Below are 22,614 nucleotides of genomic sequence, written 5' to 3'. Positions count from 1 at the left end.
CAACTGAAGTATGTGAGCTTTATTGATAGGCAACCATGGAACTTGAACTTATTTCCTAGTTAAGCATATGGTCCTCAGCTGCTAAATCTACAAGGAACTGCCTTCATTTTCTCTCTTTTTTCCAGAGGATCCAATTCTACATTTTACTGTACAGACATTTCTTAATATGATTTGTTGTCTCTTGTTAATAAATGTGCTGTAGGGTAATGTGCATGGGCAGTCAGTCTTCTTATGTTTGTGATAACAACTTGACATGTCTGTCTCCAGATCCCATAGCTCTACCTTATCCCCAGAGTTTTGCAGTTTCTCTATTAAAGTACAGTTTACTTTTGATTTCTTTTAATTGCGAACATTAGTGCACATATGATTAAAGTTGAGCTGGCAACTGTTTTAATTAACATCGGATCAATGTGGAACCTTTTTAAAAGCAAAACAGCTTAGCTTTGGCTGCTTTACACAGATTTTTCCACATTAGAATTGCATGCTTGAATAAGTGAAAGCAATCCTCCACCTTGTTATGCAAAAATTTTGTTTTATAATACAATAATTGAAAATATCTGGAGGAATATCTCATCTTCTAATTAGGCACTTTACAGCATTCTGGACTTACACTGAGTTCAACAACTTCAGGCCATGAGCTCTGGCCTCCATTTTGAAATTTATAATATTTTTTCCAACCCCTCCCCCCCGCAAGGGCTTGTCTATAACTTGGTCTCATGTTTTGCTTTCAGAGAGCGCTCACCCTTGTTCTGCTATTAACACATGCTGCTAATGGACCTTTATGCCACTATTAACACCTGCCTTAGTCTTTAACATAATCATTACCACTCCCTTTGTCTTGTGTCCATGCCATCTTTGTCAAATCTCTCCTGAGCTACTACCTATTCCTGACCTTCAATTTTGCTCCACCTGCTCCACCCCCTCTCTTCAATAGTATAAAAACCATCACATTTCTTGAAGAAGAGTCATATGGATTTGAAACATTGACTCTGTTTCTCTCTCCATGGATGCTGCCAGACCTGTTGAGTTTTCTAGCATTTCCTGTTTTTATTTCAGTTTTCCAGCATCTGCAGTATTTTGCTTTTATTAAAAAAAATCTAGTGGTGATTATGCCATGGGATTTATAATGTGTTCGTACCATTGCATTTTTCTGCCTCTGCCCCTATTTCTTCACCACCAGAAAAACTTCAATCTGCCATACCTTTCTTGTCTTGAAATTAGCCTTCTGAAACATTCTTGAGGTAATTCCAACTAATTCAAAATATCATGCCCAATAATTTCATCTGTGCCCCCTCTCTTTGCCAATTGCACCATGCCCTGAGGAATTAATTTAAAGATTCTGGTCCTTGCTCTCATGACTTTGCTCCTGTACCTCTGCAATCTCTAGGAACCATACATATCCATGTTCGCCCTCTGCTTCTTTGATTCTTCTAAGGCTCATCCCATTCTTGCACTCTGCATTCCATCTTCGATTATGCTATTATGGTTATGCCTCTATCCTCAAGTTACCTGCCTTTTCCCCTGTCATCCTGTTTTTGGAAACTTCCTGAAAAAAATCCTGCTTGACCTTATTTTTGGTTCCACCTGTAGCTCCTTACTCTCTTTCCTTTTTGGAATACTCTGTTTTGAGCCATATTTTTGAGAATGGGTGCTATAACAAGTTAAGCCATATATGATGATGGTTGAGTGTAAAACATACCCAATACCATTTACAGATTATGGGATCCACGTTTTCATGTTAATCAGTTTGTTTTAGAACCATGACTGAAATGACCCAGCATATTTACTGAAAATTCCAGGAGTTTTTTGCAAGTTGTAATTGATTTTACTTCTAATGATGTAGAGGACATGATGGGGGAGGCAGTGGCATAGTGGTATTGTCACTGGACTGGTATTCCAGAGACCCAGGGTAATGCTCTGGGTTTGAATCCCATCACAGCAGATGGTGAACTTTGAATTCAATAAAAATCTGGAATTAAAAGTCATGATGATGACCATGAAACCTTTGTCGATGGTTGTAAAAACCCACCAGGTTCACTAATGCCCTTTAGGGAAGGAAACCTGCCACCCTTACCTGGTCTGGTCTATATGTGATTCCAGACCCACAGCAATGTGGTTGACCCTTAAAATGCCTTCTAAACAAGGGCAATTAGGGATGGGCAATAAATGCTGGCCTAGCTAGCGACGCCCATATGCCATGAATAAATGAAAATAAAAAGGGCACTGTAGTTTTAGTAGGGTTCTAAATTTCATGGGTCAGCCTGGAAACATTTTACATACCTTTAGTGATTGAACAGTTCTATTCACTGCTCATACCCGAAAGCTGCTTTGGACTGACAGGGTGCATATTTTTTGCTTATGCATACTCACAAATGAATTTCTGTTTTTTGCTGTGTTGTGTTGGTATTACTTTTGTCTGAAAGTGAATTCCTGTTTTTTGCTGTGTTGTGTTGGTATTACTTCTGTCAGAAAGTAAATGTTTGCCCATATCACTGATTTTAAAAGCAAAATACTGCGAATGTTGGAAATCTGAAACAAAAACAAAAATTGCTGGAAAAACTCAGCAGGTCTGACAGCATCTGTGGAAAGGAAGAGAGAATTAACGTTTCGAGTCCATATGACTCTTCATCAGAATCATCATTTATTGGATATTTAAAGATGGATTTTTTTTTTTTAAATTGTATACACCAAAGCTTTATACAAGCTGCACAAAATAGCATTATACTTTCTATTGGAAAATAATGGAAAGCATTAGTTAAATTTAAAGACCATGTTTGATATTCACTAGCCCTTTTTTTAAAAAAAAACTAATCTTTATAAAGAATTGTCCGGAATTTCAAAATCTTTGTTCCTGATTTTTTAAAATAAAATTTAAGTAGAGTTGTTGCCAATATCAAGCAGAGCAAAGTGATGGAGCTGAACTAATGTATAGATGAAGCTGAAATACTGTGGGTTAATGACTGTATCCCTGTTGATGTTACCTCAGCTTTGTCACACTGTTCAGCTCAGTAATTGCTCCAAGCAACTAACTGATGTAACCAGCACTTCTGTTTAAGCAAACAAAAATTGTAAACTATAGAAATGGGGATGGAGCTGAAGAGGGATTGTCAAGCTGCCAACAACCAGTGGTTTCAAGAAGTGATGGTTGAAGAAATCAGAATTTTTCTGTTTTGGGGCTCAAGTTCTGAAGAACTATTTAATATGAAGCAAATAAAAAGCTTTTGTGCATATCTAGCAAGCTGCTGCCTTCATTGTTGCAAGAAGTAGCAAAATGAAAAATATTGTTCCTATGTATAAAGTAAATTGATAAATATATTATTATGATACTTCTGTGTCAAGGGAGGATACATATTTATTGTTTTGTTTAAATTCCATGATTGAATTAGAATGCATTGTTTCACGTTGGTCTCAGCCAATAGTTAAGACTTAAGCTATCAAATGTGATGATTTTTAAACTTTGAGTCAGTGGACTGAAGAAATAATGTATTTTCTAATGTGGTTACTTGTATTTTAAGTGATTTAGACTTGTCTTCTGATTCTAGGCTTTGAACTTGGATTTGCAATGACGAACCCTAATGCTTTGGTGTGTTGGGAAGCTCAATTTGGTGACTTCAACAACACTGCACAGTGCATCCTGGATCAGTTCATAAGCTCGGGCCAATCAAAGTGGGTTAGAAACAATGGAATTGTGCTGCTTCTGCCTCATGGAATGGAGGGGATGGTAAGGTCGGTTTTATGTATGCCTGTGTATACATACGGGTAAGCTCTATGCTCAAGGTACCAAAAGCTGGTTATTTCTTGCTGTCTTCCTTGACCTGGCCTTTCCCCGAGGTCGGGAACTGAGGATTTAATAGCAGCTGCCAATCCCCAGAACTTGGCCTGTAATAGCCTATGGATGACCCTGTTTAGACCATTACACCACATTGAGGACCTAAGCAGTGACCTTAAAGGGACAGACCAAGTTAAGCATGGCTCCATCTTGGTAGTGTTACAGTTACGAGATTTATAAGATTGTTTTGGGACTGTATCTTTAGAGTAAAATTAAGGGATTCTAGTGACCTGTGCTGAAGTCTGCCTGACAACATGGCTGAGTGATGGATCTGTTAAAGATTAAAGAAAGACCCCGATTGTTTGCTGGGGAGAAGGTGTAAGGTGCTCACACTTGGAGACAATGGCAGCAGCATCTGTGTTTCCAATGGTTAGATTGATAGTCTCCAAAGTCCCAAGAAGGTGTTGAGAATGTTAGGTTCTAAAAGTTATGCTTTAAATTGAATTGTCCATTCACTTCTATGATAGAATACAGTTGAGGCCTAAAGAATAGCTAATCAGTATTCCTACCTGAATATAAGGCTCATGTGATTCACATGGCCATGATGATGGGCTTTAGGTGGGATAGGGTGCAGAGGAAGCCATTGTGATGTTGGGTTACACACTTTCCTATAATTTTACTGAATATCACAGGTTAGTTAGTCTTCCAGGATCTATTGGAGAGAAAGAGAGAGCAGCTATAGGCCTATGTATGGTTCACCGTGCAGGAATGTGGGTGGGAGCTCAGGCTCAGATTGAAAATTCGTGAGGATCTGAAACAAGGCTGGAAGATTCATCTGTCTTGCGCTTGAGGAAGAATCTCCAGGAAAAACCATCACCGTGAAAGACAAGTCCGGGGTTAAATGTTACCAATCTGGGAAACAGAAATAAATTCTTGGGAGCTAAGAATCGCTTTAGGCTGGGTTCTGGAAAATTGAATGACTACTTAAGGGATAGTGTGAAGTATACTTGTGATGTGGGTTTTATGGCTGTGTTAAAAGTAGAAGGTTAAACTTCTGTCCTGTAGTTTGAAGTATAAGTTGCTTACAAAAATAGTATTTAGTCAATCGTCCTTTTGTCTGTGTTACAGTAAATGTCTTAAAATGTGAAATCTTGTTGAGTCATCTCTTCAGCTACGAACTGGAAGCTTAAATTTCTTTTTAATCAGTTATTGGTCTCCACGGGGATCGTAACAGTGGCTAAGCGTCACAAGCATCCTCCAGACCCAAGACTCCATGACCTGAAGTAACAGAATATTAGCAAGTTTAAAAAAATGTTGTATCTGAGCAAATTCAAAGATGCTTTTTAACAAATTGCCTGTTTTCTTACAAACTAACTTTCCTGTATGGATATAATAATTAGAATTGTTTACATTTCTCTTCACTTAAATTTGTAACTGAAGTATTGGATTTCCACATAAAGCAAGCAAAGGTTTAACTTTTGAGTGTTTTTTCAGTTGATTGCTTGCTTGAAATGCAATGTCAAAGTAATGCTTAATTTTCATTGTGATGTTTTTCTTTTTGACCCACCAAAATCTAACATTTAACATTATGCACGTTTAGTGAGCTGTCACTTCATTACACAAACTTGAAATTATATTGATTGACTATTTAATCAAGAATTTCCTATGTCATATAACCCTTGTAAAATGTTTTCATTTTGTTAAGCTTCACAACTTATTTACCCTAATAATGTGCACCAAAGCATTTCACAGGAGCATTATAAAACAAAATGTGACATTGAGCCATGAAAGAAGATATTGGAGGTAACATCTTCTGGTCAGCGAGTGGGGGCGGGGTTCACTCACCGACGCGTAAAATGATGCGGGGATACGTCGGGCGTGCGTTCCGACATTACCCCGCGTCATTTAGATTTTCAGTTCGGCGGGCGCACAGCCTATTAAGGCCATTGAAAAACTAATTAACCTGATTGATGGACCTGCCCATCCAACCTTAAGGTTGGTGGGCAGGCTGGGAGCCCAGGCGGGCCTCGGAAAAAGCATGAAACCTCATCCACGGGCAGGATGAGGTTTCATGAGGGTAGTTAAGTTTTTATTAAAGGTTTCAATAACAGTTATGGACATGTGACACTCACATGAGGGGACATGGCAGGGAAATTTTTAAAAAACCTTTATTTAAAGTTTCAAATGGGAGACGATCTCTCTGAGGCAACACTTTGCCTCAGGGAGATCTGTATGCTCTTTCGTGAATCGGAAGGCCCACGGCCGCTCCTGCACTCCACCACCACCACCATCACACACCCCCCCACCCCCCACCCACCCAAACGGGGGGGAAATGTTGCCCTAGGACATATAGAGGTATGATTTAAGGATTGTCTTAAAGGAGGAAAGTGAAGTAGAGAGGCAGAGAGAGGTGTAGGGAGAATATGCCAGAGTTTAGGGCCTGAGCAACTGTAGGCAAGGCCACTGATAGATGCTCAAGAGGCCGGAATTAGAGAATGGCAGATATCTCAGAGAGTTGTGAGGCTGGAGGAGATCGCAGAGATAGGGAGGGAAAAAGCCATGGAGGGATTTGAAAACAAGGCTGAGAATTTTAATAACAAAGCAAAGAATACTTCTTTGTTTAATTGGGGTTGGTTTAAGTTTACTCATAATTTAAACATCAATTTTACTCAGTTCTTGAAAACAGTCCCAATAGTCCATTGCTAGTATTTATTGAGCTTCAGGAGTGCATTTGTGCATTCTTCAAAATTCACTATGTTATTCTCTATTTTAGCACTAATGCTGTATGGAGGGTAAACAGCATATTGGTCTTTCAATTAATCATTTAGGATAAGGATAGTTTGCTTAAAATAAATAATTTTTAAGATAATTACGTTGGTATCTTAGCTCCGTGTTAATGAAAAACAAAACAATTAATGAACAAAATTACTGAACAGATAGATTAGCCAAATTTTTCTCACATTGATTAAAGCGTTTTGAACAATGATATACTTTTTCATTGCTAAGTATCTAAACTCCCTTATGAACACAACAGTGAAAGAAGGATGAATGTAGGAAACATCTTGCCACTTCACAGAAATTGGTTCAGAGCTTCAAATGTAATGAATTATTTTACAGTCAAGAGACTGTGATTATGTAGGCAAATACATACGCTAAATTGCTGATCAGAATGGGATCCTGTCAAATTAATTGGCCAAGAAATCAAGTAAACAATCTAAGAAAATGCAGATGGATGTTGATGTAAGATCATGCGCAATGGAAAAGCAAATAAACATGGATACAAAATGAATTGATATCCATTGATAAAAATGGAGAAGTAAATAATTGTTTGTGATTATATATCATTTATGCAAACTGCCCAGTTAGGATAACTAGCCATATCTCTAATCCAATCCAGTGCTAGGTTGCTCCCAAGGGTGTTTGATTAAATTAAAAGGTTATATTATCCTACATGTTTCCTGTTCAGAACTTTGCATGTTTTCTTTAATTCATCATGTTGAAGGGCCAGGATCTATAAGACAACGGCAATACTAAGGTTGAATAAGATCATGTAAAATGTCACCTGCAACTGAACAATGTAAATCTAGTTCTTATGAATTCTTCAAAGGCACAAGTTTTTCATATCTTTCTGAATTCTAACTAAATGTTAACCAACACCTTTTTCCTTTTGATGATCACCTCTGACCTCAAAATGAACTTCCACATCTTCATTGCTAAACATCTCTCATACTTAAAAAAAAAAATGCATCTTCTCAACAACCCTTAACTAATGATAAAACCCAACTCCATCCAACACTTGAACACTTTTCTCACATTTTTGCACCCTTCCTGCATTCCTGCATCAGATTTGAGATAATACCTGCCCGATAATTGAAACCTTTCCTACCTCTAGGCCTGTATTTTTCTGGCAGCGGGCGGGGGGTGGTTGCAGAGCTGTTCGCTGCCCACAATCGTCTCCGCATTGCCATTTTACACAGGCGGGCCAATTAAGGCGTAATACGTGATCGATAGCGCTCAGTGCTACCTGTGCGGGTGGGGGGAGGATGGAGAGTCAGGGCCAGCGCTCTTTCACCAGCACGGAGCTGCCTCAGGGAGATTGAATGGATATTGAAATATTAAATAAATGGGTCAAAAAATTTATTTAAACATGTCCCCTCATGTGACTGTGTCACATGAGATTGGACATGTTTTTATTTTTAGGGAAAAGTTTTTATTTATTTAATAAAAGGTTTAGGAAACCTCATCCCGCTCATGAATGAGGTTTCCTAAAAAACGCGAAGGGCCCTTGGGCTTTTTGCCTGCCCACCAACCTTAAGGTTGGATGGGAAGCGTTCACAATCACAATAATTACTCTCTTAATGGCCTTAATAGGCCCTTCACATTTTGGCTGGCGCGCAGCCAACTCTGGCGTGCGCCCACCGAATGAAATATCGTGGGACTGCGCCATGAAGTCGGGACGCTTACCCGACGTTATTACGTGTCGGCGTGTCGGGCCCGCCCCTGCACGCCGACTGTAAAATCCTGCCCCTAATTTCCAATACCCCTCTAACAACCTTTCTTGATTTTCTTTCTCAATATTACTATGATTAGTGCTCCTCTGAATTTCTGTCCTCTTCACTCTAAGCTTCAAAAATGTTATCCTGCACAATTTTCCTCCTCTCTTGAGCTCCCAGAATGTTGAAAACAAGACTTATTTTAAAGTCTGCTACTCAAACCTATTTTCTCCCAGATCCTGCTGAAGTCCCCATCTCTATTTGGTCCTATAACATTCAGTCGTTTACAACCCAAGCCTGGCATTATCCTATCATTACTTTTTGACTTGCTTTATCGTTTATACTTTTTTTACAACTGTGGTTCTGCCCTGCACTTTGGGCCATCATCTTTGTTTCTTTGCAAGTTGAAACACATTCCAGTGCAGGTGTGTGCCCTTTAACCTAATCATAGTAGATTTGATTGAAACATACAAGATCCTGAGGGGTCTTGACAGCGTGGATGTGGAGGGGTTGTTTCCTCTTGTGGGAGAATCTAGAATTAGGGGCTGCATCTTCCGGTTGGCGAGCGGGGGGGCGGGGCCCGCTCGCTGATGCATAAAATGATACGGGGTGAAGTCGGGCGTGTGTCCTGACGTTATCCCGCGTCATTTAGATTTTCAGTTCAGCGGGCGCACGGCTGAATCGGCTGCATGCCCACCGAACTGTCAAAGGCCTATTAAGGCCATTAAAAAAGTAATTAAACTGATTAATGGACCTACCCGTCCAACCTTAAGGTTGGCAGGCAGGTGAAGAGGGCAGGCGGCCTTCAGAAAACACTTGAAACCTCATCCTCGGGCGGGATGAGGTTTCATGAGGGTATTAAAATTTGTATGAAATATCTAAATAAAAGAAATTGACGTGACAGTTTCACATGAGGGGACATGTCAATAATTTTTTTCTCAACTTTATTCACTGTTTGAAACCTGAGCCGACCTCCCTGAAGCAGCACTTTGCCTCAGCAAGATCTGTGCACTCTTTCACGCGCACGTGTGATAGAGCGCACTCCCAGCTCAGGGAATGCCCCCCCCCCCCCCAGCACAGGGAGCGCATAACATTTCCTGGCGCACATCATGCTGGGCGGGCCTTAATTGGCCCGCCCACCACGCAAAATGGCGGCGCGCCCCGATAGGGGGCGCTGATCGGGAACCCGCCCACTCCTGCACAACCACCCCCCCCTGCCGGGGGGAAGATGCTGCCCTAGGGGTCATTGTTTAAAACTAAGGGGTCACCCCTAAGGCTGAGATGAGAAGAAATTTTTCCTCTGGGGTCTGAGTGCCTTTGGAACACTCTTCCTCAAAATGCGATGGAAGAAGACTCTGAATATTTTTAAGGCAGAGCTAGATAAATTCTTGACGAATAAGGAGATGAAAGGTTTTTGGAGGTAGGTGAGAATGTGGAGTTGAGGTTACAATCAGATCAGTCATGATCTTATTGAATAGTGGAGCAGGCTCAAGGGGCCAAGTGGCCCACTCCTAATTCATATATTTAATAATTTGGTGCACATACTGCTACTTGCTACACTTTACACAATGAAAATGACTGTTTATTTGAAAGCAAATATAAATAGTGAGAGCTATCAAAATAAAAACTTGAATTGTGCATAAATTTCAGTGACTAAGTTGTCAAGATTTGCACAAACACAGGGATGCAGACAAACCAGGGGTAGCTTAATTTCAGTTCTAATTTTTAAATAAGAGCAATAAATAGCTGTTTGTCAGAGATTATGTTTCCACAAAGGTTTAAGCCTATTTTAATGACTGATGGTCTGGATTTTTTAACATAGCCACATTTGCACTTTTATTTCCTCTAATTTACTGAGTTGATTAGTGTTTCTTACTCGTATAGATAATTTAATATCATAGCTTCATCCATCTTGTCATTAGGGCCTTGTTATTAATATCGCAAATGTCTTTAGCAAAATCAAAGCTAAGGCTTATCATTACAATTTCAATTCAGTTTAAGTGGACACCAGTTTAGGCAGCAATATTTAATACAGTATTACAAAGCTAATATACATTGAGTCACAGCAAACATATTTTGAAAAGTGGTTATAATGGGCATGTTGTATTAATATGTTGACTAAATCGGTGCTTTTAAGCTGTACAGTTGAAAATATTTTATGTAATTTGGCTTTGTTCTAAATCAAACTATGAAAGCACAGTAAGTAATAACCTAGTGGAAAATCTCTCAACTATATCCCATTAACTCAATTGTCACAGGTTCCACTGTGTACGTCCTTCAGTCAACAAGTAATGCTTCAACCTAAGTACCAGGTTATAATGCTCTGTGCACCTCTTTCACGAGTACAGATGGACACTAAACATCCCAGTGCACCATATGAAGAAGGGGATGAGTCCTCCTGGTGTCATAGATAACATTCCACTCTCAATCAGAGCCATCAGAAAATTCACAGCTCAAATCAGTTTTAGTTGTAATATCAAGCTGTGCAAATTGGCTGCTACGTTTACCTTTATGAAATCAGCGACTTTTTATTCATTTGTGGGCTTTGAGCATCGCTGGCAAGGCCAGCAGTTATTGTTCATCCCTGTTTGCCCTTAAGGTGGTGGTGAGCCATCTTTTTGAACCGCTGCAGTCCATGTGGTGTAGGTACACCATAGTGCTGTTAGGGAGGGAGTTCCAGGATTTTGACCCAGCGACAGTATACGAATGGCAATGTAGTTCCAAATCAGAATATTGCATGGCTCGGAGGGGAACTAGTAGCTACTGGTGCTCCCACAAACCCACAACCTCACAACCTCCTTTGATAGCATCTTCCAAACCCATGGCCTCAGCAGATGCATGGGAATACCACCACCTGCAAGTCCCCTCCAAGCCATTCTCCATGCTGACTTATTTCGCCATCCTTCACTGTCACTGGGTCAAAATCCTAGAACTCCCTTCCTAACAGCACTGTGGGTGTCCCTACACCACACGACTGCAGTGGTTCAAGAAGGCAACCCACCACCACCTTGAGGGAATTGGAGATGGGCAATAAATGCTGGCTTAGCCAGTGAGGCCCAACGCCGTAAACAAGTGAAAAAAAATTGCTTCCCTTGTTCTTCTAAGTGGCAGATGTTGTGTATTTGTTGAAGTAGCCTTAACAAGTTGCTGCAGTGCAGCTTGTACGTCTGGTACTCACTGCAGCCACTGTACACTGGTGATGGAAGGAGTAAATGTTTAAGGTGGTGGATGGGGTGTGATTAAGTGGGCTGTTTTGTCCAGTCTTCATTGCTACAGTAAATTATTTGCATTTGTTTGGCTAAATTACAATGCAAATAATTTCCTTTAAGTAGCATTTTTCTCTCTCTCCTCACCAATTACCGTATCTATCTGGTCTCCCTTACTTGTTCCCAAGGCTCATTTTTGTCACAGTACCCACTAATATCACTGTGAATATTGGTGAATTTCAGATGACTTACAACTCTTATCTATCAAAAATGTCTATAAAGATTAAATGCTCTAACAAAATCTTGAAATTCAGATAATATCCAAATTAAGCAAAGCCCCTTGTCTGCTGGTAGCATGACTTGGAAAATTGTGATTTGATGACTAAGGGTATTGAATCATTTAAGTTCTGTTGCCTGTTGTAAGAATTTGCCCCACTGTGATGTATTCCAACTATTTATAATCTCATTTCAGAGTATGTTAATTTCCCATTGATACTAATTATTTAATTAGCCGTTTATAATTTTTAGGGTCCAGAGCACTCTTCAGCCAGACCAGAACGATTCCTACAGATGTGTATTGAAGACTCAGATGTATATCCTGTGAGTTTAAATATCTGTCCATTATTCTATTTGTGTAACCACAAAAAACATTTATTGGTGAAAAAGCATCCACATAAAATGAAACATTCAGAATAAAGTGATTATCCAGAAAACAATGACAGTATTAATTGTTAACCGGCTTTGAAGCACCTTCATTATCTATGTAAAGTACAGGTTGAATCTTTGAAATGAAAAGATTAAAGTGATATTCACCCTGCTCCTTGTAAATATAAAGGACATAACCTGAATCAAACATAATCCTCTAAGAGTACTCTGTATTCCCTTATTCAGGTTTTATTTTTATACTATCTCAAATCAGATTTACAATCTATTCTCTTGCATTAAATAAGCAAAAATCTGGTGCCTCAGGTTTTGTATCAACCAGCATTATGTGAATACGTCAACTGCAAAAATTGCATACATTGCTCCTTTAAAAAAAAGTGAGGTTAAGTCAGATGATTTAAATCCATAACGCCTACTAAAATGTAAAATATATCCCCTTTAGGCCCAGCTCTCACAAACATCTTTGCTGGGTTCCATGAGAAACATGATTTCGATGGAATGACACCCAACCTTCTACATCTTGCATATTTCCGATATGTGGATTATACATTTGCTATATTTAAATCCACAGATGCATGTAATAATTTCCTTGCATTTCTTAATGGGGTCTATCCTGCACTCAAATTCATCTTTGGAATGGAGCAATCAAATGAACTCCCTTTGATTATGAAAGTAAATTGGCAAGAAATATAAAAACAAACAATAAGAGCTTCTACGGGTATATAAAAAGAAAGAGTAGCTAAAGTGAGCATGGGTCCCTTGGAGGATGCGACTGGAGAATTGATAATGGGGAAGAGGGAAATGGCAGATAATTTAAACCAATATTTTGTATTGGTCTTCACGTTCGAGGACAGTATAAACATTCCAAAGATATCAGATAAGGGGCAAATGGGAGGAAAAATCTTGTAACAGTCTCTATCACAAATGACAAAGTATTTGACAAACTAATGGGACTAAAGGCAGACAATTCGCAAGGATCCAAGGGTTTTAAAGGAAGTGGCTGCAGAGATAGTGGAGGCATTGGTCGAAATATTCCAGAACTCACTGGATTCCAGGAGGGTCCCACGGATTGGAAAACCGCTAACATGACGCCCCTGTTCAAGAAGGGAAGGAGACATAGAGCAGAAACTATAGGCCAGTAAGCCTAACATCTGTCATTGGGAAATGCTAGAGTCAATTATTAAGGAAGAAATAGGACACTTAGAAAAGCTTAATGCAATCAAACAGGGTCAACATGGTTTTGTGAAAAGGAAATCGTGTTTGACAAATTTGCTAGAGTTCTTTGAGGATATAATAAGCAGAGTTGATAAAGTGGTAGATGTAGTGTATTTGGATTTCCAGAAGGCATTCAGTATGGTGCCACATAAAAGGTTATTTCACAAGATAAGAACTCACGATATTGGGGGTAATATATTAGCATGAATTGAGATTGGTTAACACTCAGAAGACAGAGAGTCGGGATTAATGGGTCTTTCGCAGGTTGGAAAGACGTAATTAGTGGAGTGCCACAAGGAACGGTCCTAGGGCCTCAATTATATACTATCTATATTAATGACTTGGAGGGGGGTGGGGGGGGCAGAGTGCAATGAGGGCATAAGGAATCTGCAAGGGGATATAGACAGGCTGAGTGAGTGGGCAAAAACTTGGCAGATGGAGTTTAATGCAGAGAAGTGTGAGGTTGTGCACTTTGGTAGGAAAAATCAAAAGGTAGACTATTTTTTAAATGGAGAGAGACTCCAAAAAAGTGCAGCCCAGAGGGATCTGGGTGTTCTTGTGCATGAAATACAAAAAGTTAGCATGCAGGTACAGCAAGTAATTAAGAAGGCAAATGGAATTTTGGCCTGAATTGCTAGGGGGTTGGAGTTTAAAAATAGGGGAGTCTTGGGAAGAACTTCCCCGTTGGCGAACGGGGGCGGGGCCCGCTTCCCGAACCGTAAAATGGCACGCGGTGACATCGAGCGGGCGTCCCGACATCACTGAGCATAATTTAGATTGCCAGCTCGACGGGCACGCAGCCATGTCGGCTGTGCACTCGCCGAACTGCCAAAGGCCTATTAAGGCCATAAAGAAAGTAATTAAAGTTGTTAAGAATGCTGCCTGTCCAACCTTAAGGTTGGCAGGCAGGCGAAGAGCCCAGGCAGCCTTCGCATTTTTCATGAAACCTCATCCACGGGCAGGATGAGGTTTCCTGAAGGGTTTATTAATTAAATGAAAAAATTAATGGACATGTCCCAGCTCATGTGACAGTTTCACATGAGGGGAAATGTCCTTAAATTTTTTTTCACCTTTATTAAATTTTCCAGAACTTAAACTAATCTCCCTGAGGCACTTCCGCCCTTTCACGCGCATGCGCGAAAGAGCGCAGGCCCCGACTCACGGAATCCCCCCGCCTGCAGAGCGAGTGCACAGCGCTTCTGGGTGTGCGTCACGGTGGGCGGGCCTTAATGGCCCGCCCACGTAAAATGGCAGCATGCACCCGATTGGGGGCGCCGATCGGATGCCTGCGCCCGCTCCTGCACTCGCCCCCCTGCCCCCCCCACCCGACACGGGGAAAATTTTCCCCATGGTCTACTGCAAGCCTACCTTCACTGGTGCACTATAAGATTGGCCTTATCGGTAACCTCGTAAATAGGGCCTGAGCCATTTGCTTATCTTGCAAGCTTGATGCTGAAATAGAGCTCATCAAAGACATTATATGGGATAATGGCTACCCTGATCAGATCATTTCACACTGTATATCGTGCAAACTCATGAACGGGTCGAAGGCCATCACTTTCGGCCCTGAAAAGTGCCTAGTCTGCCTCAGATTACCCTGGAAGGGCATAAAGATTTGAGCAACAGGTGAAGCTAGTTGTTTCACGCTGCTACTATGCAGTAGCAACACAAATTGTATTCTCCGCTAACAGGATGCTGCCATCAAGCCAAAAAGACATTCTGCCTGTCACACAAATGAGTAATGTGATGTATGAATTTTAGTGCCAGTGTTTTGCTAGGTACATAGGCTGTATGTCCCAAAGACTGGCTGATCATATTAAACAGTATGTCCCTTCCTCTTTTCGCAACGGGCAAGGTATGGACTGTACCCAACCAGCCTGTGCTTGCAAAACTCAAAATAGTGTCCAACATTAGATGTGATTCCACCATTGGACAACATTTGCTAAATAATCCGCAGTACGCTAAGAACTACACTGACAACCAATTTAAGATTGTCAGTCGGGCTCGCAGTGTGGAGTATTTGCATGTACTGGAAGCTGCATATATTAATACACAGGGCCCTGTTCTTTACAGACAGAAAGAACATTGTGCCTGTTTCAGCTGAACAAAAGAAGGGACAGCCATTTCCTGGTTCATTCCCGAGGGCAATGCCTTGATCAATCAGAGTTAAGCTGCCTGGTTTAAACTTCAAACAACGCTTGGCAGTTAACTGTCAGTCACCATCAACTGATGCATTCTCCATGGCAATGACTACTAATCAGAGTCCATTTGTCAAACAATCAGCACTGTCTTCTCATACAGTATAAATATGTTGTTTCCTCCTGACATTGGTACTTTCTTGCAAATTGTACTGATGGGTGCAAGATGAAAAGCTTTGACAAAAATTGTCTTTTTTTTTCAGCAATACTCAAGCTTTGTACTATCAAACAACTAATTAATAAACACCAGTGGAAGAGATGAAAAGTCATTGATCCAAAACATTAACCCTGTTTCTCTGTCCAATGTTGCTGTTTGACTAGCCAAATATTTCCAACATTTTCTACTTTTATTTCAGATTTCCAGCACCTGCAGTATTTCACTTTTTAGTGAAATAAGGCATATGTATATTCAAGTAAAAGGAAATTTTGGAGTCACTTGAACTTTGTGACTTTCATCACTTCCCAGTCAAGTTGCTACAAATAAATTGAGATGTTCTGTAGTTGGGAGAAGTTGGGACTAACTTTATCCAGCTCAACAAGCTGCAGGTTGCCCTTGTTAATCATGGAGTTAAATTGGTGATGGTCATGTAGAAGTCCACAGGCCAGGCTGTTTCACCAGTTCATCTAAGGGAGGGGTGCTAATTCATGGAGCAACCTGCAAAGAAGGAAAGATGTGACATTGATAAAATGAATTTCCCTTTTAGATCCTCCTCTTCCTTCAGCTAAGGGGGTGTTGGTAGCCATGGACTTCCTTGGATTGTTCCATGACTATGCTTGGCAAGGTACTGCAGTTGCTTTCTGCAGTATGGCTGACCACAAAACTCTCCCACTCTTACCGTCAGGCGTATCGGATTTGCAGGCTGATAATCAACCTGTTTGGTCATATGAATGCACCTTCCGTGGCCATCAAGTACTGAAGTGGGACTTGAACTTGGAGCTTCTGGCTCAGAGGTAGGGACACTTCACTGCACCACAAGACCTCCAACCCATTTAGATACTGGACCAAATGATTGTTGAACCTCTTAATTTTAGTTTAAGCTCCTATGCTGATGTATCACAGTTAAATGAATTCAGATGCTAAACTGTTTTTTTGTACCATTTCAATTTGAAGTTTGAATCCCTTCAACTAATTTCTATCAAAAAGCATATCCCCAAAAATATGTGTGTACTGTTCACTAATTTAGGCAGCATATATTGTCCTCATTGATCTAAGTTAAACTGATTTGGATAAGTGTGAGTTGTTTCAATTCAGATTTTCAGTGTTCAGTGCCGTTTTCAAGTACTGAATCATTGCACAAACTAAAATTGCTGAAGGAAAATTAAGGAAGGTTACTGGATTTATGTATTTTTTCTTTTGTGTGTTCTTTGGTTAACAAATACATTGAAGCATTCAGCTGTGTTGTGTTTAGTTAAGGCCATTAAAAAGCTGTTGGCAAGCATCCATTATAAACCATAGCAACAGATAGCCCTTCCAGCTTGCACTTTTGTTTCAAAACCAGATAAATTAACCACAATGCTTGTATAGAGCAAAAATGCAGTACTGGACTGCAGTACACAAACCACTTTACTGACAACAGCAGTTATCATTGTTTTGACCAAAATACTTCCTAAATGGATTAAAAGTTTTACTTTGATTTGCTTCTGGTGTCATCAATGCATTTTGTTTTGGATTTCCAGCATCCACAGTTTTTTGCTTTTATCAAGGTCACAGCTGGATGCACCATTTAATTTGTTTCTCTAAGTTATGTTTAAAAATGAATAATTAACAAAACAAATTTCAAAAGGCAATTCTTGAACAAAAAATGCCAGTATGAATGCAATATTTTAATGACTGGGTTAGGATCAGTCTCTTGGTTTTCAATGCAGTAAGAATTCTGATTGTCCTGTTCAAGTTTCGGTCGAGAACTTGAGGTATAATCTCTCAAAGCTCTGTGTAAACTAACATTACAGTGTGCTTCAGCTAGAACTTTTTCTTTAAAAAATGTATTACAGTATGATCTTCATTATGATGGCTTTCTGAAAGTATGAAGGCAAGTGATAGTTTGAAGTAGGCTTCATTAATATTTCTGAAGAAAAATTGTAAATATTTTGCTACATGATTTCTATCTGAATTTTATGAATACTATGACTTTTTTCCCAGAAATATACTGAAGAATTCGAAGTAAGGCAACTGTTTGAGTGCAATTGGATTATAGTAAACTGCTCCACACCAGCAAGCTACTTTCACGTGTTGAGGAGGCAGATTCTGCTACCATTTAGGAAGCCGGTATAAAAACTTGCCTTGTTATTTTATGGTCATAATCGTTTATAATTTCATCAGAGAAAATTATTATTTTAAGAATTATTATTTTAAGGATTTTAAGTTACACATGACCAACTACTGTCATAGTACATCACTGGCATGCTGTGTTAATTTTTACATGCAACGTTAATGTTCTGCGCTTCATATTCATTTTAAACTTCATCTAACTCGCTTCCTGTTTCAGTTGATTATCCTCACGCCAAAATCTCTGCTAAGACATCCAGAAGCCAAGTCCCATTTTGATGAAATGAAAACGGGTAAGTTTTGCTCTTAGAGTCAAAAAGTATCAAAACAATACAGTTTTACAAACAGCTTTAGAAAGAATTTTCAAAATTTAGAAACTGACATTACGGGTGAAGTTTCAGTTTTGGGCACAGTCAATAACCATGGTGAATTGCATTGTTTTCTGCATTGAAGTTTTTGCTCAAGCTTCCACTCAAACTCATTTGCATTTCGCCAAGTATAAAATCTTCCATGAACCAATGGTAAGCTGGTGCATGTAGTTTTATCAGTGTTCAGTCATCACCTGTGAGTAACCTGATTTTAAACCACTAAAATGACTTTAAAAATTACATAGAAACATTTATTAGTTTCATGGCTGTACAGTAGTCAGTTTCTTCATAAATTATGTAATATTTGAAAATGTTTAAAAGGTGTCTAACTGTGCCCTTGTGCAATTAATGGCACCCCCCACCCCCCCCATTATCCTAAGAGATTCAAGTTACATTACTCTGTACTTTTCCCAATGTTGAAATTATTGGATTAGCCCTCTGGTACTAAAGTAAAGTTCAGGGCCTAGACATTCAATGGGGCAAAGTGTGCTTAAAACATTTAAATAAGGGTCCTAAACTTGGCCAGTGACCAGATTAAGAACCCTCCTCTAGCCTAACTTCTAAAGTCCACCTGCTGCTGATCTCTGGGGTAGTGCCAGCTCGGGTCAGGTTCAGTGACACTGCACCTTTAGGTAAACTGACCTTCTCTTCCAGACGTGGTAGAGGTATAACCACATTTTCAGTACCTGAAATGAAATGCAGGAGTGAGGGTTAGACTTTGGTATGAATGCAGAGCAGAGAAGAAATAGCTGATGGCAGCTAAATTTCGCTACGCAGAGTACATAAAATGAGATTGAAGTAAGAAGGTAATGTCACAATAACAACTCCCTCCCTGCCCGTGATGGCTAACACGGTTTCTTCTGTGGGCATTGGATATGTAGATGAGCTCCCCCTCCTGGTGTGCACGCCCTTGGGCAAAAAAGAAGGATGTGCGTTGTTGATAGTCTCATTAGGTTTGAGGGAATTTGCCTTCCATGTTTCAACAGTTGAAGTGCAATATGTAAGAAGTGAGAGCTGCACTAGTGTTGAGTTTGTGACTGAGGAGAAGGAGTTGGAGTGAAGTTTGGTCAATGATTATAAGAAAGTGAAGGCAAACTAGGGAAAGGAAGTATTGTTAATAGTGAAGTTGAAGGTGTGAGCAGAAAGTAAGAGAGCAGCATTCTTACCTTAACAAACCTGGTTAGGTCATTAAACTTCAGTATTACTGCCATGTCCTGGGAACTAAACTACTGGCATTGACCTCCACCACAAACTTTGGCAGAGATGATCCCTGGGATAACTGCCCACTGGAGGAGAGCAGAAACTCCATTCTCTTGACAATTGCATGGGCCAGGGCCTCCAAAACAACATCAGAGAACCTGAGTGCCCAGTCTGGCCCTCTTCCAGGTGTCTTCAATTTGGGAAGTTTCCCTGCTGAATGCAACCAGTGTGCACTCCTCCTTTAAGAGATGCTGGCTGCCTTTAAGTGGTTTCCATCTCACCCCTCCATTCCCAAAACAGATGTGCCTTCAATAGGCAGAGCTGGCTGCTTCATTTAAATTAAATCCCAACAGCCATTTAACATGCTGTCTAGGGCCACATGAACAGGCAGGTGAGCCCTTGTATTACCAGGCGTGATCAAGTTTCGGGGTCGATATATTTAATGTAGCAGCCATACAGCATCCATATTTGTTATGCTAAGGATAATGAATGATGGATAGAGGAACATGATAGTGTAAAAATGTTAATAAAACCATTTCACAATTAACTTGGAAATACTCTCCTTTTCAGCCTTGGGGCTGGAGCTTGATTTCAACTCAGATTATTAGATGGAAAGTCTCCTTAGCACCCATAGAGATCCTGGCTACACCACCACCACCACCTTTTATATTTCAAATTTTGTACTGATACACTTGTAAATTTGGCCCAGAACTCAACTGTAGAAGTGATATACTTTTGATAATGTTTCCACTGAGACCTCCGAAGATTGGTCATCTCAGTGCAAGATAAAGAATCAACTTAATACCCCAGAATTCTTAATGAATCATCATGAACCATGTATAAGTGCACTTCTTTACAATTATTTATATGAGTTGGAGTTCTTAGATTAACAATGTGCCAGCATCCAAGTACAGCATCAGATCAGTTTATTAGTTTTGCATACTGAACACTACTTTTTTTAAATAAAAAAAACAAAGAATTTCAGTGCAATTATAATGCATCGTGCCTCCTTGTTCAATGATGCATGTTTTGAAGCAAGCTAAGGTAATCAATGTTGAAGAGTTATCATTACCATTGATATTTCATAGGAACAACATTTCAACGCATCATTCCTGATGAAGGGCTTGCGGCTCAAAATCCCAATCATGTGAAGAGGCTGATCTTCTGCACAGGCAAAGTTTATTATGAGCTTGCAAAAGAAAGGATAAACAGAAAAATGGAGAAAGAGGTGGCTATCATTAGGCTGGAGCAGGTAATGTCTAAATGGAGTTTAGGGAAGCAAAAGACTGGGTATTATGATTTTGCAGAAATGGCTCTCGTGTTCATTTATCAAAATAACATTTTGGTAATTTTTAAATTCAAAAATAAGATTTTTTTTATATGGGCTTCTGCACTTTCCTGATTTATGATTTTCCATTCATGAAAGCAAACGCCCTGTGATGGTGAGTTCAAAAGCAGAAAACTCTGGCCTATTTTTTTCACTGCAATATAATTGCAATGTGCAGTAATCTGCACATTTGACTGCAACCTCTGCAGGTTTAGTTAATGCTGAGAGAGAAGAAAATGAACTGGCACATTGGATCTGCACACTGTCCTTGTTTCTTGAACCTGGACTGAAGGGATGAAAGTTTCACCATTTCTTTCTCTGTAATGGTACTGAGTGGCAAGTGTCAACCTAGTACCTGGTGTAAGTGCAAGCCCTTTGCACAAAACAGCCTGTTTTGAAATTTAAAGTTCATTCAGAAGCCACAAGGATGACTGGTCATGTGAAAGGGGCTTTTACCCTAAAGAATATATTCTCAAACTCCTCTAAAAATTACTCTTTCTGCGTGCTGGAGGATTTTTAACGTAATTCTATTTCGTGAGTAAACATGAAGCATAATATAACTGTTGGTCAATTTCAAGGTATCCATTTTTTTTAAAAATCAGTCACTGAAGCACTTTTTGTTTCAGGTTATATGGTTTCAAATGATAGTTAAAAAAGATGCCCAGACTGTGATCCAATCGGTAATGGACAGTTATAGTTGTGTAACATGAAAACCACACCTTGCACAAGGGCATCACCCTGAGCCACCATAAAATTATCTGCACAGATATTTAAATAATTAGCCTTCCCAACAATTACTTTTGAAGATGTACAAGTTGTAATGATAAAAATGTTTTATGCCTTTTTCAGAAAACGTTCCGGTATTGTACTTAGGATGGAAAGATAACACTTCCTTAGATTTAGTTATGACTTGAATTTTTTCTCACGTTTTTATCTGTATCCTGATGTTCCCTTTTTGCAGATATCACCATTCCCCTTTGATCTGCTGAAAATGGAAATTGACAAATATCCTAATGCTGAACTCACCTGGTGCCAAGAAGAGCACAAAAACATAGGCTACTTTGACTATGTGAGGCCTCGTTTCAGAGTGACAGTACAGTTTAAAAGGCCTGTTTGGTAAGTATGTAGAGTTAAGTGATTTTTCATTGCATTTTCTAGATATGTTGCTTCAGAAAAAGATGAATGATTGTAAAAGAGAGAATAAAACTGGAGTGTGCCATTGGTTCAGGTGGTGCTTGCATGTGGCAGCACAGCTTTTAAGATAAAAAGACTATTCGGAATATGTCAGCTGTGGATCTGTTGATAGCATTTGTGTCTCAGTCAGAAGGGTTGTGTGTTCAAGCTCCACTCCAGTGACTTGAGCACAAGATCTATTCTGATACTCCTGGTGCAGTATTGAGAGTTGGGTATCATCCTTCAGATGAGACATTAAACTAATATCTCTTTTTTTTTAAAAAAAAAATTCCCGTTTGTGGGGCCTTGCCATATGCAAATTGGCTATTGCATTTGCTACTTTAAAATAATAGCCATATTTCATTAGCTGTAAGGCACTTTGGCATGTGCTGTGATAATGAAAGGTGCCATATAAATGCAAGCCTTTTTTCTTTACAACAGTGTAAACTTTTTACATGAGCTAATGGGGGAATCCTATGCATAATTTAGACCAACACTTAATTGCAATACTCAGGGAGCACTGTGATTCAAAAGGTGGTCTGAAAGATGTGGTGAGTTATTCTATAAATACAAGTTTTCTTTGTTTCTTTCTCCCGCTTGTTTTGAAGAGGTTTTAACATAACTTGTCATGACCCAGAGGCAACAGGTGCCTTTGGTGCAGCTTGACTGTCTTGCATTGATATTAGGGGAAGAGTTTAATGAGAAGTGGGAAAGATTATTTTGGGTCTAAGAGTTC

At 39.7% G+C, this 22,614-nt stretch overlaps 1 protein-coding gene across 3 annotated transcripts in view; it reads left to right on the top strand.

Annotated features, from left to right (window-relative positions):
* The window catches only part of ogdhl (oxoglutarate dehydrogenase L), a 137,335-nt gene that overhangs the window by 111,375 nt on the left and 3,346 nt on the right, over nt 1–22,614 (top strand). For 2 of the 3 annotated variants that reach the window (XM_078530842.1, XM_078530843.1), the window contains exons 17-22: nt 3,543–3,721; nt 11,997–12,068; nt 17,685–17,810; nt 18,031–18,103; nt 20,467–20,630; nt 21,667–21,821. In XM_078530842.1, the coding sequence (XP_078386968.1) occupies nt 3,543–3,721; nt 11,997–12,068; nt 17,685–17,810; nt 18,031–18,103; nt 20,467–20,630; nt 21,667–21,821 (769 nt within the window). Of the gene's footprint in view, nt 1–3,542; nt 3,722–11,996; nt 12,069–17,684; nt 17,811–18,030; nt 18,104–20,466; nt 20,631–21,666; nt 21,822–22,392; nt 22,430–22,614 lie in introns of all 3 variants that reach the window. The other variant, XM_078530844.1, reaches the window with a different exon arrangement.

Source organism: Cetorhinus maximus, chromosome 27 (assembly GCF_964194155.1).
Source record: "Cetorhinus maximus chromosome 27, sCetMax3.hap1.1, whole genome shotgun sequence".
In the NCBI taxonomy this organism is placed as follows: domain Eukaryota; kingdom Metazoa; phylum Chordata; class Chondrichthyes; order Lamniformes; family Cetorhinidae; genus Cetorhinus; species Cetorhinus maximus.
The sequence above is the reverse complement of the archived record's forward strand: the minus strand, read 5'-3'. Positions and strand labels throughout refer to the sequence as shown.